The sequence below is a fragment of the Gorilla gorilla genome, chromosome 4 (assembly GCF_029281585.2).
Source record: "Gorilla gorilla gorilla isolate KB3781 chromosome 4, NHGRI_mGorGor1-v2.1_pri, whole genome shotgun sequence".
Classification (NCBI taxonomy): Eukaryota; Metazoa; Chordata; class Mammalia; order Primates; family Hominidae; genus Gorilla; species Gorilla gorilla.
In genome coordinates, this window is record NC_073228.2 from 140118679 (window position 1) to 140138348 (window position 19670).

At 45.7% G+C, this 19670-nt stretch overlaps 1 protein-coding gene across 4 annotated transcripts in view; it reads right to left on the minus strand.

Moving 5' to 3' along the window:
• The window catches only part of TRPC7 (transient receptor potential cation channel subfamily C member 7), a 152887-nt gene that overhangs the window by 2242 nt on the left and 130975 nt on the right, over window positions 1-19670 (minus strand). For all 4 annotated transcript variants that reach the window (XM_063706792.1, XM_063706791.1, XM_063706790.1 and 1 more), the window contains 4 exons: window positions 16310-16505; window positions 11001-11222; window positions 10238-10318; window positions 1211-1286 (listed from right to left, as the gene is read on the minus strand). In XM_063706792.1, coding sequence (XP_063562862.1) covers window positions 1211-1286; window positions 10238-10318; window positions 11001-11222; window positions 16310-16505 — 575 coding nt within the window. The remainder of the gene's footprint in view (window positions 1-1210; window positions 1287-10237; window positions 10319-11000; window positions 11223-16309; window positions 16506-19670) is intronic.

Sequence of the window (19670 nt, forward strand, 5' to 3'; positions counted from 1 at the left end):
CTTCAGTGTGTATCAGAGACCCTTGGTGCAGTTTTCCAAAAGCAGATCCCCAGACCCCACTCCAGAGATGCTGATTCATTAGGTCTGGGTGGGGTCTGGGATCTGTAGTTTTAACCGCTAGTTCTGAGGTGGGGAACACTTTGAGAAACACGACTGGCAGTTAGATGCTGAGAACCTCCCACTGAGACTGGACAGGGCCAGTTAGAAGCAAGCGGCAGCAGACCCTAAACGCAGTGTGCATCTGCTCAGTGGATGTGCACCATGGAATGAAGTACAGCATTGGAATTCTGAACCATCCTGCACTCAAGAGGCATGAGGTTGGCTCAAGGCCACCATTGCTGTGGGAGGCAGAGGAATGTCCCCTACTCCCAAGATGTCCCCGTCCTGATCCCTGATGTTTTGCCTGTGGGAAACATGACTATGTTTCCCCTCAAAGGGGAACTGAGGTGGCAAATAGAATTCAGGTTGCTGATCAGCTGCCCTTAACAGAAGGAGATTATTCTGGATTGTCCTGGTGGAACCAATTCAATCACATGAGTCCTTAAAAGTGGAGGAGGGGCCGGGCGCAGTGGCTCATGCCTGTAATCCCAACACTTTGGGAGGCTGAGATGGGCGGATCACAAGGTCAGGAGTTCGAGACCAGCCTGACCAACATGGAGAAACCCCATCTCTATTGAAAATACAAAAATTTGCTTGGCGTGGTGGCCAGCACCTGTAATCCCAGCTACTCAGGAGGCTGAGGCAGGACAATCACTTGAACCCAGGAGGCGGAGGTTGCAGTGGGCCGAGACTGTGCCGTTGCACTCCAGCCTGGGCAACAGAGTGAGACTCCTTCTCAAAAAAAAAAAAATAGTTGAGGAGGAAGGCAGAGGAGCGGGGTCAGAGATGGGACAATGGAAGATGAGGCAGGGCAAATGGAGTGTGAGGGTGCCTGATGCCTGCTGCCAGCTCTGAGGTGGTGGGGCTGTACGCACAGACCAAGTGCTGGAGCTCAGGTCAGCCCAGCTGTGGCCAGCAAGGCAACGGGGACAGGCCTGCAGCCCCGTGGAAATGCACTCTGCCGACAACTGAATGAGCAAGGAGACTGAGCCTCCCTGGAGCCTCTGGAAAGGAGCACAGTGCCCTGACAACACTGTGGCCGTAGCCCGGTGAGACCCACAGAACCTGTGTTGTTTTAAATCACCACGTGGGTGGAAATCCAGTCATTTACCTTCATTGACTTCGTCATTTTCTCTGTCCACCTGGGCTTTCAGGACGTATCTTTTTATGAGCCGTTTCATGATTTTCTGAAATGCCAAGCAAGGAAGGGATCAGACAGGGCTGGCCTAATGCAGAGGCAGCCTGTGTGGTGTAGCAGGACCCCTCCCTCCCTTGAAGAGCCTCAGCAACCATGGCGACCCTCCCATGCCTGGCGCCTCACTCTGGAGGGGTGCCCTGCACAGTGCGGGTACCTGGCTAGCCTCTGTTTCGCCTCCCCCGCAGGATGCAATGTCCACCTGAACCTGAGATGTAACAGGAATACTTCTCAATGGCAGGAAGCTGAGCCAAGCAGAGAGAGAGACAGAGAGAAAGGGTGGAGTGGGCAGTGGCAGAAATACTGGATCCACGTCTCTGCTCCAGGGGCCTTGGCCTGGCTCTGCCCTGCTCAGTCAAGTCATCTTTCCTGGACCTCAGTTCTGTTTTAAGGATGGAGGGCTGGGGAAGACTTAGCAGGCCTGCCTGGGTGGAGCTGCCTCCCTCAGAGGTCACAGTGAGCAGTGTGCCCTTCATGAAGAGATCCGCTGGGTACAGAAGTCAGGACCAGGCTTGGAGGACAAGTCCACTGCACCTTGGAAAATTCCTACCAGAAGCAGAAGCAGACACAGCTGGGCCTCTGGGGTTTTACAGAGATACCACTTCCCACAGGCCTGACACTGTACTGCCGGAGTCACACTGGAGCAGGATTTGGTCCTCAAGTTCCGTTTATTATGAAGATACTGAATTCGTTAAGCAGGCGAGGCATGAATAAACACTTAAGAGACACCAAGAATAGAGCCAAGTGTAGGAAAGACTGCAGGAGGTGAACTTTGGATTTTGCCAGCTAGTTGGTCCAGGGTTCCTGCGAAATCACAGGATTTAAAAATACTTGGGTAGCCGAGACTTCTGAATCTTCCAAGAGATGAGCAGTGTGGAAGAGAGGAAGGGATTTCCCTGCTCCTTGGTCCTCCCTTCTTGTGGCCTTCTCACCTGCCCACACCTGAGGACCAAGAGGACAGAGGCAGCATTTTCCAGTTTGAAGAGACCTGTAGAAACCTGATTCTGTTCCTAGCTTTGCTACATAGGCTGAGGAAAAGCATCTTGCAAATAAAAAGTAAGTGAACTGGATGCAAAGAGCTGCAGGATTTACTCATTATCATCAATTATGGTTCTTTCCATCCCTTTAACCATGAAGAGCTTGCCACAGAGATGCTTCCTGGCCTGTGATTCTAAGACTTCACCTGAACCCGAAAGGCTCTCTAGGATAACACTGGGTTTAGCTCATTCAGGCCAGCACTGCCCCTCCTCAGCCCTCAGGCTCATGGGCCAACTGGCTGTGTGGTTTGAGTTGTGATCTAATTTCAGGCTGAAGAGTTAATTGGCAGTTGCCTTCCTGCTGCTCCTTCTCAGAGAAGCCTGGGTCTTATCCTACTAGCCGTTAAACTGCAGCGCTGAATTTCTCATGGACATAGTCTAGTCAATAAAGTAAGTTATCTAAGTTATAAAAAATATATCCCTTTCAAGCCAGGCGCAGTGGCTCATGCCCATAATCTCAGCACTTTGGGAGGCCGAGGTGGGTGGATAACCTGAGGTCAGGAGTTCAAGACCAGCCTGGCTAACATGGTGAAACCCTGTCTCTGCTAAAAATACAAAAATTCGCTGGGCGTGGTGGTGTGCGCCTGTAATCCCAGCTACTCGTGAGGCTGAGGCAGAGAGAATTGCTTGAACCTGGGAGGCAGAGGTTGCAGTGAGCCAAGATCACACCACTGCACTCCAGCCTGGGCAACAGAGCAAGACTCTATTTCAAAAAAAAAAAAAAAGAAAAAAAAATATATAATATAATATATAATATATGTTTAAGATATATAATATATATTTGAGATATATATAAAATATATAATATATATCTCAAAAAATATATTTTTTGAGATTATATAAAATATATGTACAAAATATATGTATCCCTTTCCATGAGACTCAGTAATGCTGCTTTCACTTTGAGTTGGAAAAACAAGACAAAAACTTTGTCCTAAACTAGTTCTCATGAAAAAAAAAAAAATAACAAAACAGACACTTAGGTATCTGTCATTCTTGCTGAATAAGAAATTCAGAAGTGTTCTTCCACTGCAAACTTTCAGGCTGACACAAAATTAAAGGGACCTAGTTAAAGTTGGTTGCCTTTTCAAGGCAAACCTCAGGAATTAAGGGTTCTTCAGTTTCTGGATCCAACAATTAAAGAGCTTTACTGTTTCTCATGTAAAATGATAAGCCAGAGATTGGCAGTCAAATGGTGTTGAGGAAAATTCTTTCATAGGTGCAGCCGGAATTACAGCCCTTCCTGTTTGGTGTGCACATTTTGTATTTAAGAACATTCCATAGCATATATTTACTAATAATAGAAAATGTGCCCCTCAAACTCTATTTGGCTGGGATAGGTGAGATCCTGCTCACAGTCTCCTTCAATGCAGAGGAGCCCCTCAGGAGGAAGGGTGAAAGGATGAAGACGCAAAGAATCAAATGCATTGAGTGCTTCCATAGACCAGGATTGTGTCAGCCTCTCACAAAAGTGATCTTACTGACTCCTCCAAGAAACTCAGTGAGATGGGAGTTGTCATCTCCATTTACAGATGAGGACACTGAGGCTCAGAGACTGATGTAACTTCTCCAAGGTCACACAGCTGGAATGTGGCAGATCTGAGATTTAACCAGCATGGAAATCATGGCTGGGACTTCATCTGAGCACCAAAACAAAGTCTCAAGATGGTTTAGGAAATGAGATGTGGGAAACTGGCTCCCATTAGTCAAAGAGGGTTTGGGCCATGTCTGGGTACTGAGTCATTTTATGCAGGGGGAAGCCTCACTAGATTTCAGAGGCTGGGTGACATCATACAATGGTCATCCCTTGAAGAAGGGGGTCTCTGCTCTGGCACTGGCAGGAATGCTCATGGCCCACTCTTGAGCACTGGCATGCTCGATCTGAGCCAGGGTTTCTGTAGACCTAGGGCTCAGAGGGTAGAAAAGCAAAGGTTTACTTTGAAGCTCTCAGTATGCATTAGGATTATAAAGTCTTCTTGTGGAAGCAGAATCAGATGAGCACTGCAGATGTGCAGGGACACTTTAGCCTTCCTCCTCACCTCCAGGGCACTTCCCAGAGTGACAGGGACCTTCAGGGAGAGCAGTGTGACTGCCTGCCAGTTCTTAAAGACTTCATGTCCTGCCAGGCACAGTGGCTCATGCCTGTAATCCTAGCACTTTGGGATGCTGAGGTGGGTGGGTCACTTGAAGCCAGGAGTTGGAGACCAGCCTGGGTAACACGGCGAAACCCCATCTCTACTAAAAATACAAAATTTAGCCAGGCATGTTGATGTACACCTGTAGTCCCAGCTACTTGGCAGGTTGAGGCAGGAGAATTGCTTGAACCTGGGAGGTAGAAGTTGCAGTGAGCCGAGATGGTGCCACTGCACTGCAGCCTGGGTGACAGAGCAAGACTCTGTCTCAAAAACCAAAAAAACTTCATGTCCTCATAGAGACCTAACTTCCCTTCTGTTACGTGCATGCTGCACAACTTGGTATCTGCAAAAACCAGTTTTGCCACCAGAAAGCCTGAAATGGTTGGAGAAATGGCCAAAAGTTCTATTTAACATGGATGGCACAGAGGATATTGTTGCGGGAAGTCAGGGACCCTGAATGGAGGGAACGGCTGTAGCTGCGGCAGAGGAACAAAAATTGTGACGATTTCATGGACATTTATCACTCCCCTAATAATACTTTAATAATTTCTTACACCTGTCTTTATTTTAATCTCTTAATCCTGTTGTCTTTGTAAGCTGAGGATGTACGTCACTTCAGGACCATTGTGATGATTGCTTTAACTGTACAAATTTATTGTAAAATGTGTGTTTGAACAATATGAAATCAGTGCACCTTGAAAAAGAACAGAATAACAGCAATTTTCAGGGAACAAGGGAAGACAACCATAAGGTCTGACTACCTGTGTGGTCGGGCAGAATAGAGCCATATTTTTCTTCTTGCAGAGAGTCTATAAATGGACATGCGAGTAGGGAAGATATCACTGAATTCTTTTCCTAGCAAGGAATATTAATAATTAAGACCCTGGGAAAGGAATGCATTCCTGGGGGGCAGTCTATAAACGGCTGCTCTGGGAGTGTCTGTCTTATGAGGTTGAGATAAGAACTGAAATACGCCCTGGTCTCCTGCAGTACCCTCAGGCTTATTAGGGTGGAGAAGAAACCCCACCCTGGTAAATTTGAGGTCAGACCAGTTCTTTGCTCTCGAACCCTGTTTTCTGTTGTTTAAGATGTTTATCAAGACAATACGTGTACAGGTGAACATAGACCCTTATCAGGAGTTTTTGATTTTGCCCTTTGCCTTGTGATCTCTGCTTTGCCCTTTGCCTTGTGATCTTTATTGGCCTCAGAGGCATATGATCTTTGTTCTCCTTTGAAGCATGTGATCTTGTGACCTACTTCCTGTTCTTGCACTCCCTCCCCTTTTGAAATCCTCAATAGAAACCTGCTGGTTTTGTGGCTCAGGTGGGCATCATGGTCCTACTGATATATGATGTCACCCCCAGAGGCCCAGCTGTAAAATTCCTCTCTTTGAACTCTTTCTCTTTATTTCTCAGATGGCCGACAATTATGGAAAATAGAAAGAACCTACATTGAAATACTGGGGGCTGGTTCCCCTGATAGGATATCTATTTCTATTCTAGAAATAGATATAGAAAATAGATATAGATATAGAAAATAGATATAGAAAAGATGGACATAGAAAGCCTCCCTTCTTTCACTATGTGGGGGAAATGTGTGTGTGTGTATGTGTCTGTGTGTGTGTGTGTGTGTATGTTTTGTGATGAGTTTGAGATACCTCCTTGCTATCTTCCATAGAGTTCTTTCACTTCATGGAGATAATAAGCTTTCTCCAAGTTACTATGTCCCTGGTAGTGGCAACTCTCCCTGCCCTGCCCCATGAATTAGCAAATACTGGAGATGAGTATATTTAGTGCTATCACTCAGGCAAAGCATACTCAAGAGGATGAAGATGAGATGCACAATGGATAAGAGCAGTTGTCATGCAGAGCCCTACATCCGGAGAGGAAGGCACACAGTTCCCACAGCCCAGACCCAGCCCAGACTACAAGAGGCCAAATGGCCTCTGGCCGCTGATGGTGAAGGGGAACACAGGACATCTTTCTATGGGAGAGACAACTCTCCCTGCGCAGCCAGGGCAGATGAGGACACAGATAAGGAAGCAAGGAAGAGAACACATACTGTACACTGATGATGGCCAATGAGGTAGGATCCAGAGGGAAGAAATGTGGTCACCTAGGAAAACAGAAATTGAGGAACATTTGGAAGAGAGTGGACAAAATGGATCACAGGAAAAGTCATTTGTTAAACTGAGGTTTATCAGACACAACAATAGAAGAAATAGGCACTGGCAAGTTGTCCATCCTCTTTGCTTTGATCTCTTCGGTAAAGGCCATTTAGAAGATGGAGAAGAGAACTCCCCACGGGGTTTCGGGGAGCAGATTGCAGCATAAAGATTGGAGTGTATGTGAATGATGGATGTGCCTGGATTCTATGGTTTATTTGGGATATCGCTTGTTTACTTTGACCATGAAGAAATATGCCTCTCAGAGTGAGTATATGGGTCTGTATACTTCCTGCCCCAACAAACTGACAAGATGGATCTTGGAACAGATCACAGGGAGCTTGGGGATGAGGCATACTTTGGCCATCTCACCAGTTATCATGGTTTTGTTCCATTGTTTGGTCTCAGGTCTGCAGAGCCCAGACTGAAAAACACATTAAAAAAATGGTTTTGTGAAAAATAACAATTCAGACACCCTGGAGCCTAAGGAAGAAAAACACAGAAAGCCTCTGAAGTCTGAAGGAGCTGTCTTCCCTTACAACAAAGACCTCACAAAAGCAGAAGGATTAACAAACAGCTGAATGAACACCTGAAATGCTAAGAGTCGAGAAATCGAATGAAGAGATAAAAAAGCAGCAAACTTAGTAACTAAATGTGTGTGAACGATGGTGCTTTTATCTTCTTGGGAACACTAAGTGATTTCTCAGAGCCACAACATGTGAGAAGCTGACGGAATATGTGCTCAGTGACAGCAGCTCTGCCTAGGGCCTGGATTGTAAGAAGGAGGGGGTGAATTGGGCTGCTCATGTTCTCTGCACATTTGGAAGCTGCTGTGGGAGGAAAGCAATGCTACTTGGAAGGCCACTGGTGGGCCCAAGGAAAGAGAGGAACCATACTCAGATCCCCACTCAAATTGTCCTTGCTGCCGTTGACAGCAAAAGTGCCCCAGTGCCTTCTCCTGCTCCTTGCCTCCTCACTGTGTGCTTGGAAGGCTCAGATAGGTCTGTTTCTGGTGACTGTCAAACACAGGCAAGAAAGGTTCTGAGGAGGGTGCTTGTGCAAAACTATGAAGATAAATAATAGGCAGGTGTCCAGGCAGCATGACGTGGTGAGAGAAGGGGGGCCCTCTGAGTCAGAGAGATCTCAGTTCAGTCACTTGTGTGGCCTTGGCCACTGAGCCTCAATTCCCTCATCTGTTACATGGGGTTGAAGACAGTGCCCATCTCCAAGGAATATGGGAGAGTACACGTGAGCTAGTGTCCAGCCTGCATCCAGGTATCTTTTAGTGACATCTCAGGGTTTACTCCAATTGTGAGCAGATGATGACTCAGGACGATGCCACACAGCCTAGCAGGGTGGAGCCAAGAGCCAATGTGCAAAGACTGCTTTCTCTCAGCCCCTTTCCTCTGATGCCTACTGGCTGGCTTTTTGTTTCTTTTCTGTGACAACTATTTGAATAAGTCGCCTCAGGCTTTTTCTGTGGAGTCACAAATTACACAATGAGCAAAGCTTTCCAAGGTCATCAGTTGCCTGAAGCTGTAGATGACCAATCTCTGTAATCACAGCAGGAAGTTCCTGGGGAGATTCAAGGCAGTATGGACTCAACCAGCGAGGATGGAAGACAGAGATGGGACTGCTCTGAGACTGCTTTTGAAAATGGTCTCCTGCTAGGCGTGGTGGCTCATGCCTGTAATCCCAGCACTTTGGGAGGCCGAGGCAGGTGGATCACCTGAGGTCGGGAGTTTGAGACCAGCCTGACCAACATGGTGAAACCCCATCTCTACTAAAAATACAAAATTAGCCAGGCATGGTGGCGCATGCCTGTAATCCCAGCTACTCGGGAGGCTGAGACAAGAGAATCACTTGAACCTGGGAGGCGGAGGTTGCAGCGAGCCGAGATCGCACGATTGCACTGCAACCTGGGCAACAAGAGTGAAATCTGTCTAAAATCAATAAATAAATAAAGTAAAAAAAAAAAAAAAAAAACAAAAGAAAATGGTCTCTTTCAGAAAGGATTCATTCTGGAATGGGACATTCACACAGAATTGATCTTCCTTTATCTCAGGAGCTGATTCTGCTCAAAACCTAGGAGAGATTTGGCCCTAACCCATTGGGTATCTATCTTTTCTGTGGCACAGATAATCTACACTTCTCTCTGAAAAGCTGAGAAATAAAAATACTTTCACTGACCAAAGGCTTTGGTCTGTAAAATAGCTCAAAGCAGATCAAACCAGTCAGTGCCAATTTTGTGCGCGATTAAACACAAGATTTGCCCATTGCTAATTTTTTGCCTGTCATCTGATAGAACTATAAGCTCTTTGAGGGATGAGCCATTTCTTAATTGTGCAATTAAATTCTCCTAAGTGCACAGCTGGTTTCTGAAATATGGTTGGAGAGATTCAATTAGAGACGTGTATCTAAAAGATCTAAGTCTGTAATTCTCCCCGTGGGAAGGTGGCACCAGGGGCACATCACCTCCACCCAAAGGAATGCTCAGGACAGCTTAAAATTTACATCTGATAAGAAATGGTCAGCATAGGTGAAACTGCTGATCATCGAGAAGTGGAAGACAGGAAAGGAGTGGCCTGCCCTTTTATAATTGATCATCTGTAGCTATCGTTTATCACTGGCGCATGGGCTGATCCAAACGGATACAGAGATCTGGCATTCATTTCCAAAAGCAATGCAAGGATTGGAAGCATAAAAGTTCTTTTTCTAATTTTTCTGACAACAGACTTGGCAGGCTGGCAGTCCAAGTCTGAAGACACCTATATCTACTTGACTGCTTAAGACAGAAACCTGTGAGCCATGCTGGGTGTGCCTTGCCCTCCCCATATGTGCCCAGCAGCTATATATCCAGAAAGTGTATAGCATCTGTCTGCTTTTCTCTATCACCCTGCTCATACCCCAATCCAAGCAACCATGCCTTGTACCTGAATGACTGTCACATCCTTCTCACTGGTATCCTTGCTTTTACTCTTGTCCCCACCTGTCTCCTCTCATTATAGCAGTTAGGTGGTTTTCTTAAAGCACGAATACAATTTCATCATCTCCCCTCCTGGGCAAAGTTACCCTCTCCCCCATCCTGACAGTGGTCTGGCCCTCTGACCTCACCTCCCTCCACTCTCTGCTTCCACAGGGCCCAGCTGCCCTGGACCTGCCACCCTTCTCTTCCTCTGCCTGGAAGGCCATATATGGCTGCCTCCTGCATCCGAGTGGTCTTGGCTGACTGTTCTCTCCTTGAAGATGTCCTCTCTGAAAACTATATCTAGGCTGAAGCTCCCTATTTTTCTCTGTTTTTGAGTCCTCCTGTTTGCTTTTTGTCACTGTTACCAGTATAAGGGCATACACTTATCTGTGTGTTGACTTGTTTATTGTCCATCATCACTAGACCGGAGGTGCCACTGAGGGAGGAACCACATCTATATCTGTATCCCCAGGAAGTAGCACAGTGCCTGACGTATAGTAAGTACTCAATAAATATTTGTACAATAAAGGAAGGAATGAAGCTGTGTTCTTGGGGGATGACACAGTCATGGGACTAAATCTGTGTCTTAGTGGAGTCTACTTCTGCCCATGCTTGGATGCTTGGGAAAGGGGTGGTTACCTGGTATCTGGTGGGCTTGCTCAAAGTGTTATTTGCTGTCAGATTTTCAGAATTCCTCATGCCAGCCTGGTAGCGAGTCTTCTGGATAAAACAAACAAACCCACACACATCACACAGAAAAACATACATGCATCCCTACATATCTTGTAGGACTTGAACAGTATCCACATACAGGGCTGTCTCAGTGAGGCAGCTTTTGAAAGCTGATTTACCTGGTGCTGCTTGGCTTCCTAGAACATTGTTCCTAGGACCTTTAGCTCTGTAGGATGTTAATAAGGGTTACAGAATATTGTTTAGTCAACTTGGTTGTAAAGCACTGAATTAAGGTTAGATGGATGTCTTTTCTCCAGGGGTTTTAACATACTAATAAACACTGAGAATCCCCAGGAAAGCCAGACAGTGGGAAGGAAATCTTTTTCTCAGAGATCATTTTCCAGATACTTTCTGAGAAAAGCTGTTCCATTTCCAAGTCCACTAAGGGGTTCCCTTCACTGGGGTCATGGCTTAGCCAGGCAGCTTACTATGTCCCCAGCAGGGCACCTCTCCAAGGGGTTGCAAGGACAAAGGAGGGTATCACAGTAGCCTCTGCTGGCACTGGAGCTTTCAGATGTGTCCAGGTAGACTCTACAGAGTACCGGCCCTCCCAGCTCCTGGCTCCCCTTGCATGGGGTGGGGGAGGGCAGCCATACGACTCAAATACACTCTAGACTCGCCTGCCCCCTCCTGCTGCCTTCTCCAGCCTCATAAACCACATGCTACCTACCTTGAATTTGGAATTCAGCATGCCCATTTCAAGGTCATTTTCACAGCTTTTGGCCTTAGATTTGCAGAGTTTTATGAGGCACATCTTGATTCTCATTATGAGATAATAAAATGATTTAGGACTTGGCACTAGATTAAAAGGAGCAGGTAGAGTTCTTCCTTCATCAAAGTAAGACAGCCAGAGTTTTGCTCGGGCGAACTTCCATTCCACATCTGCATCCTCCTGTGGAACAAGGGAAACAACAACACACCCTCAAAGGCCACGATTTAACAACGGAGCCCAACCTGAGGAGCAGAGACACAGCCCCCACATTCGGAAAGCAGACTTCTAAGCAGGACTTCGTGTAGTTTTTCTACAGATGGCACAGAGAAGGGGAGTTTACTCTCACTAAAACCATGCACAATGGTCACTTTCTGCCTGTCTTCTTCGGACTCATGGCTGAAAAGCCTCGACCAGTTCATATTAACCGCCCCTACCCTCCACTGGGTATATTTACCAACATTCTCCATTTGCAGCTAACCAAAGAACTTTTCTCACTGCCACTTAATCTTGTTATTCATTAATTTTTATAGCTCTGCTAGCTGATTCACCAGCCACCACAGCATTATTGTATTTATTAATCTCTAAGAAGTGCTGCTCACTAGAAATACATTGTGAGCCAAAAAGATGAGCCACATAGGTAAGTTTCAATTTTCTACTAGCCCCATTCTAAAAAGTAAAATTGAACAGGTGAAATTAATTTTAGTAATATATTTAATGCAGTAGATCAAAAATATCAACATGTAAGCATTATAAAACAATATTAAGATAGCTTACCGTATTGTTTTCATACTAGGTCTTCAAACTCCAGTGTGAATTTTATCCTTACAGCACATCTATTTAGACCAGCCACATTTTAAGTGCTTGATAGGCGTACGTGGTTAGTGGCTACCACACTGGACAGCACAGTATACTTATTAGACAGTATATTTCTTATTGGTCAGAGTGCTGCCAGGGAGGATGTTTATAGATCTCGCATATGTAATTCAAGGGGAGCAAAGCCTGAGTGTAGTTTGTAGGAGGTGATCCAGCTGTGTTCTCTTCTGGGGTAGACTTAAACCCAGGTTCTGTTCTTTCTGACATTGTGTCAATGCCAGAATGCTAAGTGGGCCTGACAGTAGCAGGTGTATTTTGTCTAGACAGGTTCCTTGAACCTCTGTCCTAGGAGGGCAGTTTGAGACCAGGAAAGAGGCATGGGGTTTGTAAACAGTTGGACCTGGGCTCAAAACCCCTTATAGCTGTGTAACTTTAGGCAGGTGTCTTGAGCTTATGGAGATAAAACTGCTTCCCTCACACAGCCCTGAGGTCGGTAGTGCGTGTGTGCTCCCTGAGCAGTGGTTCCTCTTTCCACAGGCAGTGACTACACTCTGAGGGGCTGTGAACCCAGCAAGGGCCCAGGAGAGGCTGCTGGGATATACCACAAGAGTATAGGGTTATAATCAGCAGGCTTGACCACTTTGCTTTTGTTGAGGATCAACACTGGGCCTGGTCTACTTGGGGACATCCTATAAGGATCTTTTAGGTTGGAAGCTTTGTGAGGGCAGGGCTCACTCCTGGTCTCGCTGTACAAGAGAGTTGTAACAGGGACATCCGTCCTGAGAGGAAGTGTGGTATAGTGCAAAGCACATGGGTTCTGCAGCCTGTGTGGGTTTAAATCCTGGCTCTGCTCCTTACTAGCTATGCAACCATGGCAGGTGATGGACCACTCTGGGCCTTAGTTTCCTCATCTGTAATATAAGCATAGCAATACCTATTGAATAGGCTGTGAGAATTAAAGGAGTTAATACATAGATGACACGGAACAGTGCCAGATATTTAGTAAGCCCTCAATAAATGTGATTTGCATCTCCATAGCCTAGCATAGGCCTGGTAGTCAACCTTCAGTCACTTAGCATTGATGGAGCACCTGCTATGCACTTGGCATGTGCTAGGGAGGCCCTGGGCATGACGATCCATGCCGTGGTGGAATACACAGTCTGGCCGATGATGTGAACCCAGCAAGGGCCCAGGAGAGGCCCACAAGAGTACAGGGTTATAATCAGCTATTCAACAGCTAGTTAGTTAGTCTTTTACTTATTGTTGTACCCAGAGCTGGAGGAGGGTCTAGGTGCTGAGGCCACTGACCCAGTCTGGGGGTCAGGGAAGGCTGGCTGGTGTTTGGGCTCAGATCCGAGGAGTGAGCAGTTCTCAACAAGGTCAAGAGTGAGTGGGGTGGGGGGTAGAGAATTTGTAAGAATTAACTTGTGGAAGAGGCAGCGAGAAGTGCAAATAACTTGAGGATGCCGGCAGTAAGGAGCAGGGGAGAAAGGTTGGGAGCTGGAAAGTAAGCTAGAGGGAGGATTTTTTATAGTTCTTTTTTTTTTTTTAAGATCAAGTGACTTATTTAAATGCTGACAGGAAGGATTAGGTAGCAAGAGGGGGTGAAGACGCAGGCAGGCAGGGTGCCGTGCAGTGGCGGCTGCTGGGGAGGCGGGATGAGCAGAATGGAGTAGGGCAGAGCTCTCTGCTGGAGAAGCCTGTGCTGCTTGCAGAGGCAGGGGGCTGGGGTGGGGGGAGTTGAATGGAGAGGCAGGTGCAGGTGAGTTGTGGATTTGGACAGCAGGGGCTTAAGATCTACTGACCCAATAAATTAGTGTTCTCATGGAAGGGTTTACAAATATTTGCATCATCAAAACTACATGTGATCATGAACACCTGGCATTTTCCAGTGGTACCTTCCATGGTCCAGTAAGACAGAAGACCAGAGCCCAGAGGGAGGTGTGGGGCTGTAATACACTCTCTGCATGTCGCGGCCCCTTTCTGTGGTGGGATAACTTGACATCACATGCCGTGGGCTTGCCTGCTCCTGCCCTCAGCTAGTGGGCATCCCTCACAGCCAACTGCAAGGCTTCCCATGCTACTGTCATTTCAACCAAAGCATTACATGCCTGTTAGGATATGGCAGATTGCTGGGGGGAGTGGTGCAGAGACCTGCAGCTTTTCCAGGCACCATCTGGTTTTCTCTTACACATGGGGAAAGTGAGGCCCAGAAGGTCAGGAAGGACTAGTGGACAAGAGCTCATTATCCACACTGGTGATTAAGTATGTAAAATGCTTTAAAAATATATGTGTTGTTTGTCCATCCACAATGTGCTGTATTTTTCTGGAGGGCAGCAGCTGAGGCTTCATGGCCAGGCTCACCTCTTCCTCTCACCTCTTGCCTTTTTTCCTCGCTCAATCTACGCTCTTGCAGCGCTGAGCATACCACACTGCTTCATCCCTCCCTGCCTTGGTAACATGTGCTCCCTACTGCATAGAGTACTCTTTTTTGGGGAGGGTATCATAGACTGAATTGTGTCCCCCTTAAATTCCTATGTAGAAGCCCTAACCCCCAGCAAGTTAGAAGGTGACCGTATTTGGAGATGGAGCCTTTAAAAGGTGACTGAAGTTAAATGAGGTCACGAGGATGGGGCCCCGATCTTCTTGGACTGGTGGCAAGGCTGTGTGAGGACACAGCAAGAAGGTGGACATCTGCAAGCCAAGCAGAGAGGCTCAGAAGGAGCCAACCCTGCTGATGTTGATCTTGGACTTGTGGCCTCTAGAACTGTGAGGGAAGAAACTTCTAATGTTTAAGCCACACAGTCTGTGGTATTTTTTAGGAAAGCCCTAGCGAGTTAATACACAGGGATCTTTACTTTTTCTATATAAGAAGTATATAAACAATTGTTTCTTATAATTTAAGGACAGAGGTGCACCAGGAAATGTGAAAGTCCCATTTCAGATCTTCTCTCTCCTTTTATTCCCTTCCCCAGAGGACGCCCGGTCAAAAGCCCTGTAGCCTCCTTGGAGTTCTTCTCTATGTTTGCATTTGTACTGTTACATAGATTAGATTCCCCTATTTGTATTTTTCTATAACTTGCGTTTTTTTCACTTAATAATGTGTTAGGGATTTTCCCATGTCAGTACAAAACGGTCTTTCTCATGCTGGATGTACAGTATCCTACACCTTATTCTAAAGTGTGACTATATCACAGTTTATTTAAACATTCTCATATCAATGGACTATTTCCAGGTTTTTCCTTTAACGAACATCTATGTAAAATGATATTGGATCTATTCCCAGAATTGGAATTGTTGAGTCAATAGGTCAGTGCTTTTTATTTTAACTTTAGCTTATTTATTTAATCATGTAGTAGGTAAAACAACAACATGATTTATAAAGGATAAAAAGTATAAAGAAAAAGGAATTCCACCCACCATGCCCCCTATTCCCACCTCTCAACAGGCACCCCATGGTGTCTTTCTTGTGGACCTTTCAGAGGTTTGTTCTTTTCATTTGCTTATACAATCACAAATGAATCACATTCCCTTTTCTTTCTCTCTTACACAAGAGAGAGCCCACTATATACATTGTTCTGGACCTTGATTTTTACCTCCTACCACTGTAACTTGAAGGTCTTTCCCCATCAGCATATAGAGAACATATTTATCCTTCTTAAAATAGAATTGCACAGCATCCCATTTTTCAGATGCATTGTAGTCTATTTAATTAGATTCCTATTAATGCTCAGTTTGTTTTTAATTTCTTGCTGTTCCAAACAAGCTGCAATCAATAGCTTATGGTTCATGCCTTTTAGATTTTGATAAATTGCCTCCTGATACATTCTCTCAACCCCTTTATCTGTCAGGCAAAATTGTTCTCTTTTTAAATGGCCTTCCAGCATCACCTCTGGAAGCTTCCCCCATAGTCAATCTCTGTCTCTGTCCCCACACCACCCCCCACAACCTGGCTGCACTGGCCCCAGGGCATTGGAATTTGTTGATGGCCCTGTATGATCTCCTCACTGGACTATGAGTTTCTCTAGGCAGGAACTGTGTCTTAGTCATCTTGGTATCACCAGTGCCTAGTGCGGATTTGGCATACAGTAGGTACTTAATAAATAACACGTGAGAGGCAAAAGGGGCCTGGGGGCTGAAAGACAGTCATTCTGATGGATTGCCATGGGTCATCTGCACGAGGTCCTGAGAAGACAAGTGTAAAAGAGAGAAGACTCATGACCCCAGTTCTTTCTGCTCTCGCTGGGCCTCACGGTGGTACCAGCAATGCCATGGGGCAGATTGACTTTGACTGCTTCTATTTCTAGAAGCAATCCAGGAAGAATGCCTGTTCTTTGTTGTTCTGGCTGCACATTTAACAACACATGGGCTTCTAACATCATTCCCCTCATTGCTGAAAAAAGCAATGTAAATTAGATGAGGGAGAGCAAGCATTTTCAGTGACCTGGCCTTACCTCAATTTCCTGATAGGAGTTGTTGATCATGGCTATTAGCATGTTGAGCAACACTACCACCATGGTGACGTTATAAACGCCGTAGAGAACGTAGCCAATGTTCTCGATGAATTTGTGGTCGTATTTCAGCACCACTGAGATTACTTCAGATAAGCCGAATATGGACCAAAACAAAGTTTTAAAACTTTCTTCAACCCTGCAAAGAAACAGACGGTCCTTTTACGCAGTTTGCATCAGCTTGAACTTTTATTTATTCATTCATTTATCTTGAGACAGGGTCTCACTCTGTTGCCCAGGCTGGAGTGCAGTGGCTCAATCATGGCTCACTCCAGCCCTGACCTCCTGGACTCAAGCAATTCTCCTGCCTCAGCCTCCTGTGTAGGTGGGACTACAGCTGTGCACCACCGCACCTGGCTAATTGTTTCATTTTTTGTAGGGATAGGATCCCACTATGTCGCCCAGGCTGGTCTTGAACTCCTGGGCTCAAGGTATCATCCCATCTTAGCCTCCCACAGTGCTGGGATGACAGATGTAAGCCACTGCATCTGGCCAGCTTGAAGTTTTAAAATGAAAGTTGCCATTGGTCATGCTTTACCCTGGAGTGCCCAGTTGTTACCCTGGAGTGGGGCTGGGCTGGTTGGTGGTGCCTGCATTGTGAGATAATGTGATATTCAGATTTCTAAGAAGACTTTGAAAGAATATTAAAAATGGCAAGCTCTTTATTTTTTATTCAATCCATTTATTGGGACTCCTGGCTGTGGTATCACTTTTCTCTTACTATAACTTAAACATTTAAAATTAAACACCTGGGTAAATGTTTGTTCTTGTGCATTATGAGCCCCAGAAAGTGCATTGTTCCTTCCATTAAGCCCTAACCATTTCTTCTCAGACTCCACAGCCCACGTGAAGGGGAGTGATGGCAGACACCTGGAAAGTGGGCAGTGTCCACACAGGAGGATGGCATCCCTGGAGTCTGACACTTCTAGGCACTCGACAAAGAGCAGCTCACTTAAGCCTCATGACCAGCTCTGTGGCGGGCTCTCATATGACCTCCTGTTACAGAGCTGAGGCTAGCCACATGTATTAAGCTTTCTAAACTGGGGCTGAATTATCAAGAATGAGAGTGGGGATTTTGGTGTGCCCACATGGTTCAAAATCACCAGGTGATTGCCCAAACCTCACCCTACGGCTCACTTAGGTTAGATGCTGCATGTGCCTTGAAGGCAGTTCAGGTTAGTCTCAGCTTTAACGACACTGCTCTTTGGCCCTTTTGAGACTACGAAGTAACTGAAATACAGTTGTGTTATGAATAAGACCCAGGTGCATTTCGTAGTCCATACTCTATGGGCATGACCCTGTATCAGGTTGATGACCTAGAATCGAATAAGAAAGCTGGATTTTGGTTGGGAGGTTTAGACTGTGCATGTATATCTGGTAACATCTGAATGGTTAAGTGCAGTTCTTTTAGTTTTCATCCAGATTTTTGGTACCACTGTAAGAAAGCACTTTTTTTTTTCCTCTTTAACATTTCAGGTTTTCAACACTCACCCACAAATGGCCAGGATTAGCTAGATCTTTAAAAATATCAGCATTTCTCAAGGATTGGTATTTATTTGACAAGATGTACAAAAATACTGGTACTTGTCACTTGGGCTAAAAATCCAACTCTTGACTCCCATGAATTTACAGCTCTCCCGAGTGTGATTGTGTGGGGGTGTGTGTGTATCTGTGTGTGCGTGTGCATGTGTGTGTGTGTCTACCCAGCTGTTTGGCTCATTCCCTATGCACACTCTTCAGAGTCTGAAAAACTGATATTTGAAGTGGGATTGTATTGTCAGTGTTTGTTTTTAGTTTCTTTTAAAACTGTGATTTTGAAACATTTAATTCATTTTAGCATTAGCGAGAAATAATTTAGTTGGGTGTTTATAAGCAACGACAGGGTATTAAGTAAGCCATTATTGCAGAGCTCCAGCTCCTGGTGCTATTCTGGAAGGGGGGAGAACTGTTTTCCTCATGTGAGATGCAGCATTTTGTGTGAAAAAGATGTCATCCACCCTGTGTCATGATTCACTGCAGTACTGTGTCCCATTATGAAGCAATCTTTCAGTTATCACACTCGTGGAAGGGAACAGTGGCAGACAGATTTCAAAACCACCAGATGAACCCTAAATTCCAAACTAGAAGGAGACAGTAGGCCGTGATCTCTCTTAGAGTTGCTCCCTTCCTGGCAGGATCAGGTGAAAACTGGAGAACAGTGTCTGAAGGGGAGGCTGGGCAGACAAGGGCTGATCTAGGATTATACACTTGTCATGGACCAAAAAGGAATGGATCATACTTGCCATAGAGAAAGGCTTTACCCAAATTCATCTTCCCTTTCTTACCTTGGAACAACCCAGAAACCTTTGGCTGACACAAATGAAGTGAGCGATTACAGAACACATCCAGGGAAAACCCTCTGAATTTCGATTAGGGAAAGTAGGCCTACATTCAGCTTCCATTTTTTTCTCATTTGCATCTTGCCATAAATTTTGCCACTGAGCCCTGATTTATCCTTGGTGCCTTCTCTTAGGTATTCTATATCAATAATCTGAAGAAACAGGCCTGGCTTATTAAGCAGTATGTGTTCCAGCAAGGTAATATTTACAAATCTCGAGGCTTTGCCTTAGTCCCTCCTTTACCTGACCCCCGCAGCTCAGGACAATTAACCTGGCCTGGAATGCTGATATGTTCAATTTGTTGTCTGTCTTCCAGACAATCTTCAGTACTGCACATCTGTTTTATTTCTATGCTGTGGTTTAAGGAGTAACTCCTGGGCTTGGATTTGGCCATTTCTCCAACAGGCTCTACAAAACGCCCAAACTCACTGGGACTGCCAGAGTGGGAGCCACACCTCCAGAGCAAAAACCAGCTGCACCTGTCTAGGCAGGACGGGGTCTTAGACAAACTATACATTTCTTTTCTTTCTTTTTTTTTTTTTCTGAGACAGAGTTTCACGCTTGTCGCCCAGGCTGGAGTGCAAGTGGCACGATCTTGGCTCACTGCAACCTCCACGTCCTGGGTTTAAGTGATTCTCCTGCCTCAGCCTTCAGACTAGCTGGGATTACAGGCGCGCGCCACCGTGCCCAGCTAATTTTTGTATTTTTAGTAGAGACGGGGTTTCACCATGTTGGCCAGGCTGGTCTTGAACTCCTGACCTCGTGATCTGCCCGCCTTGGCCTCCCAAGGTGCTGGGATTACAGGAGTTAGCCACCGCGCCTGGCCCTAAACTATGCATTTCTAATGATCTCTTCTAAGCTGTTAAGACCCTTGCTTTCTCTTTTCATGGGGCAAAATGAATGAGGTAATAAAATCTTCATTTAAA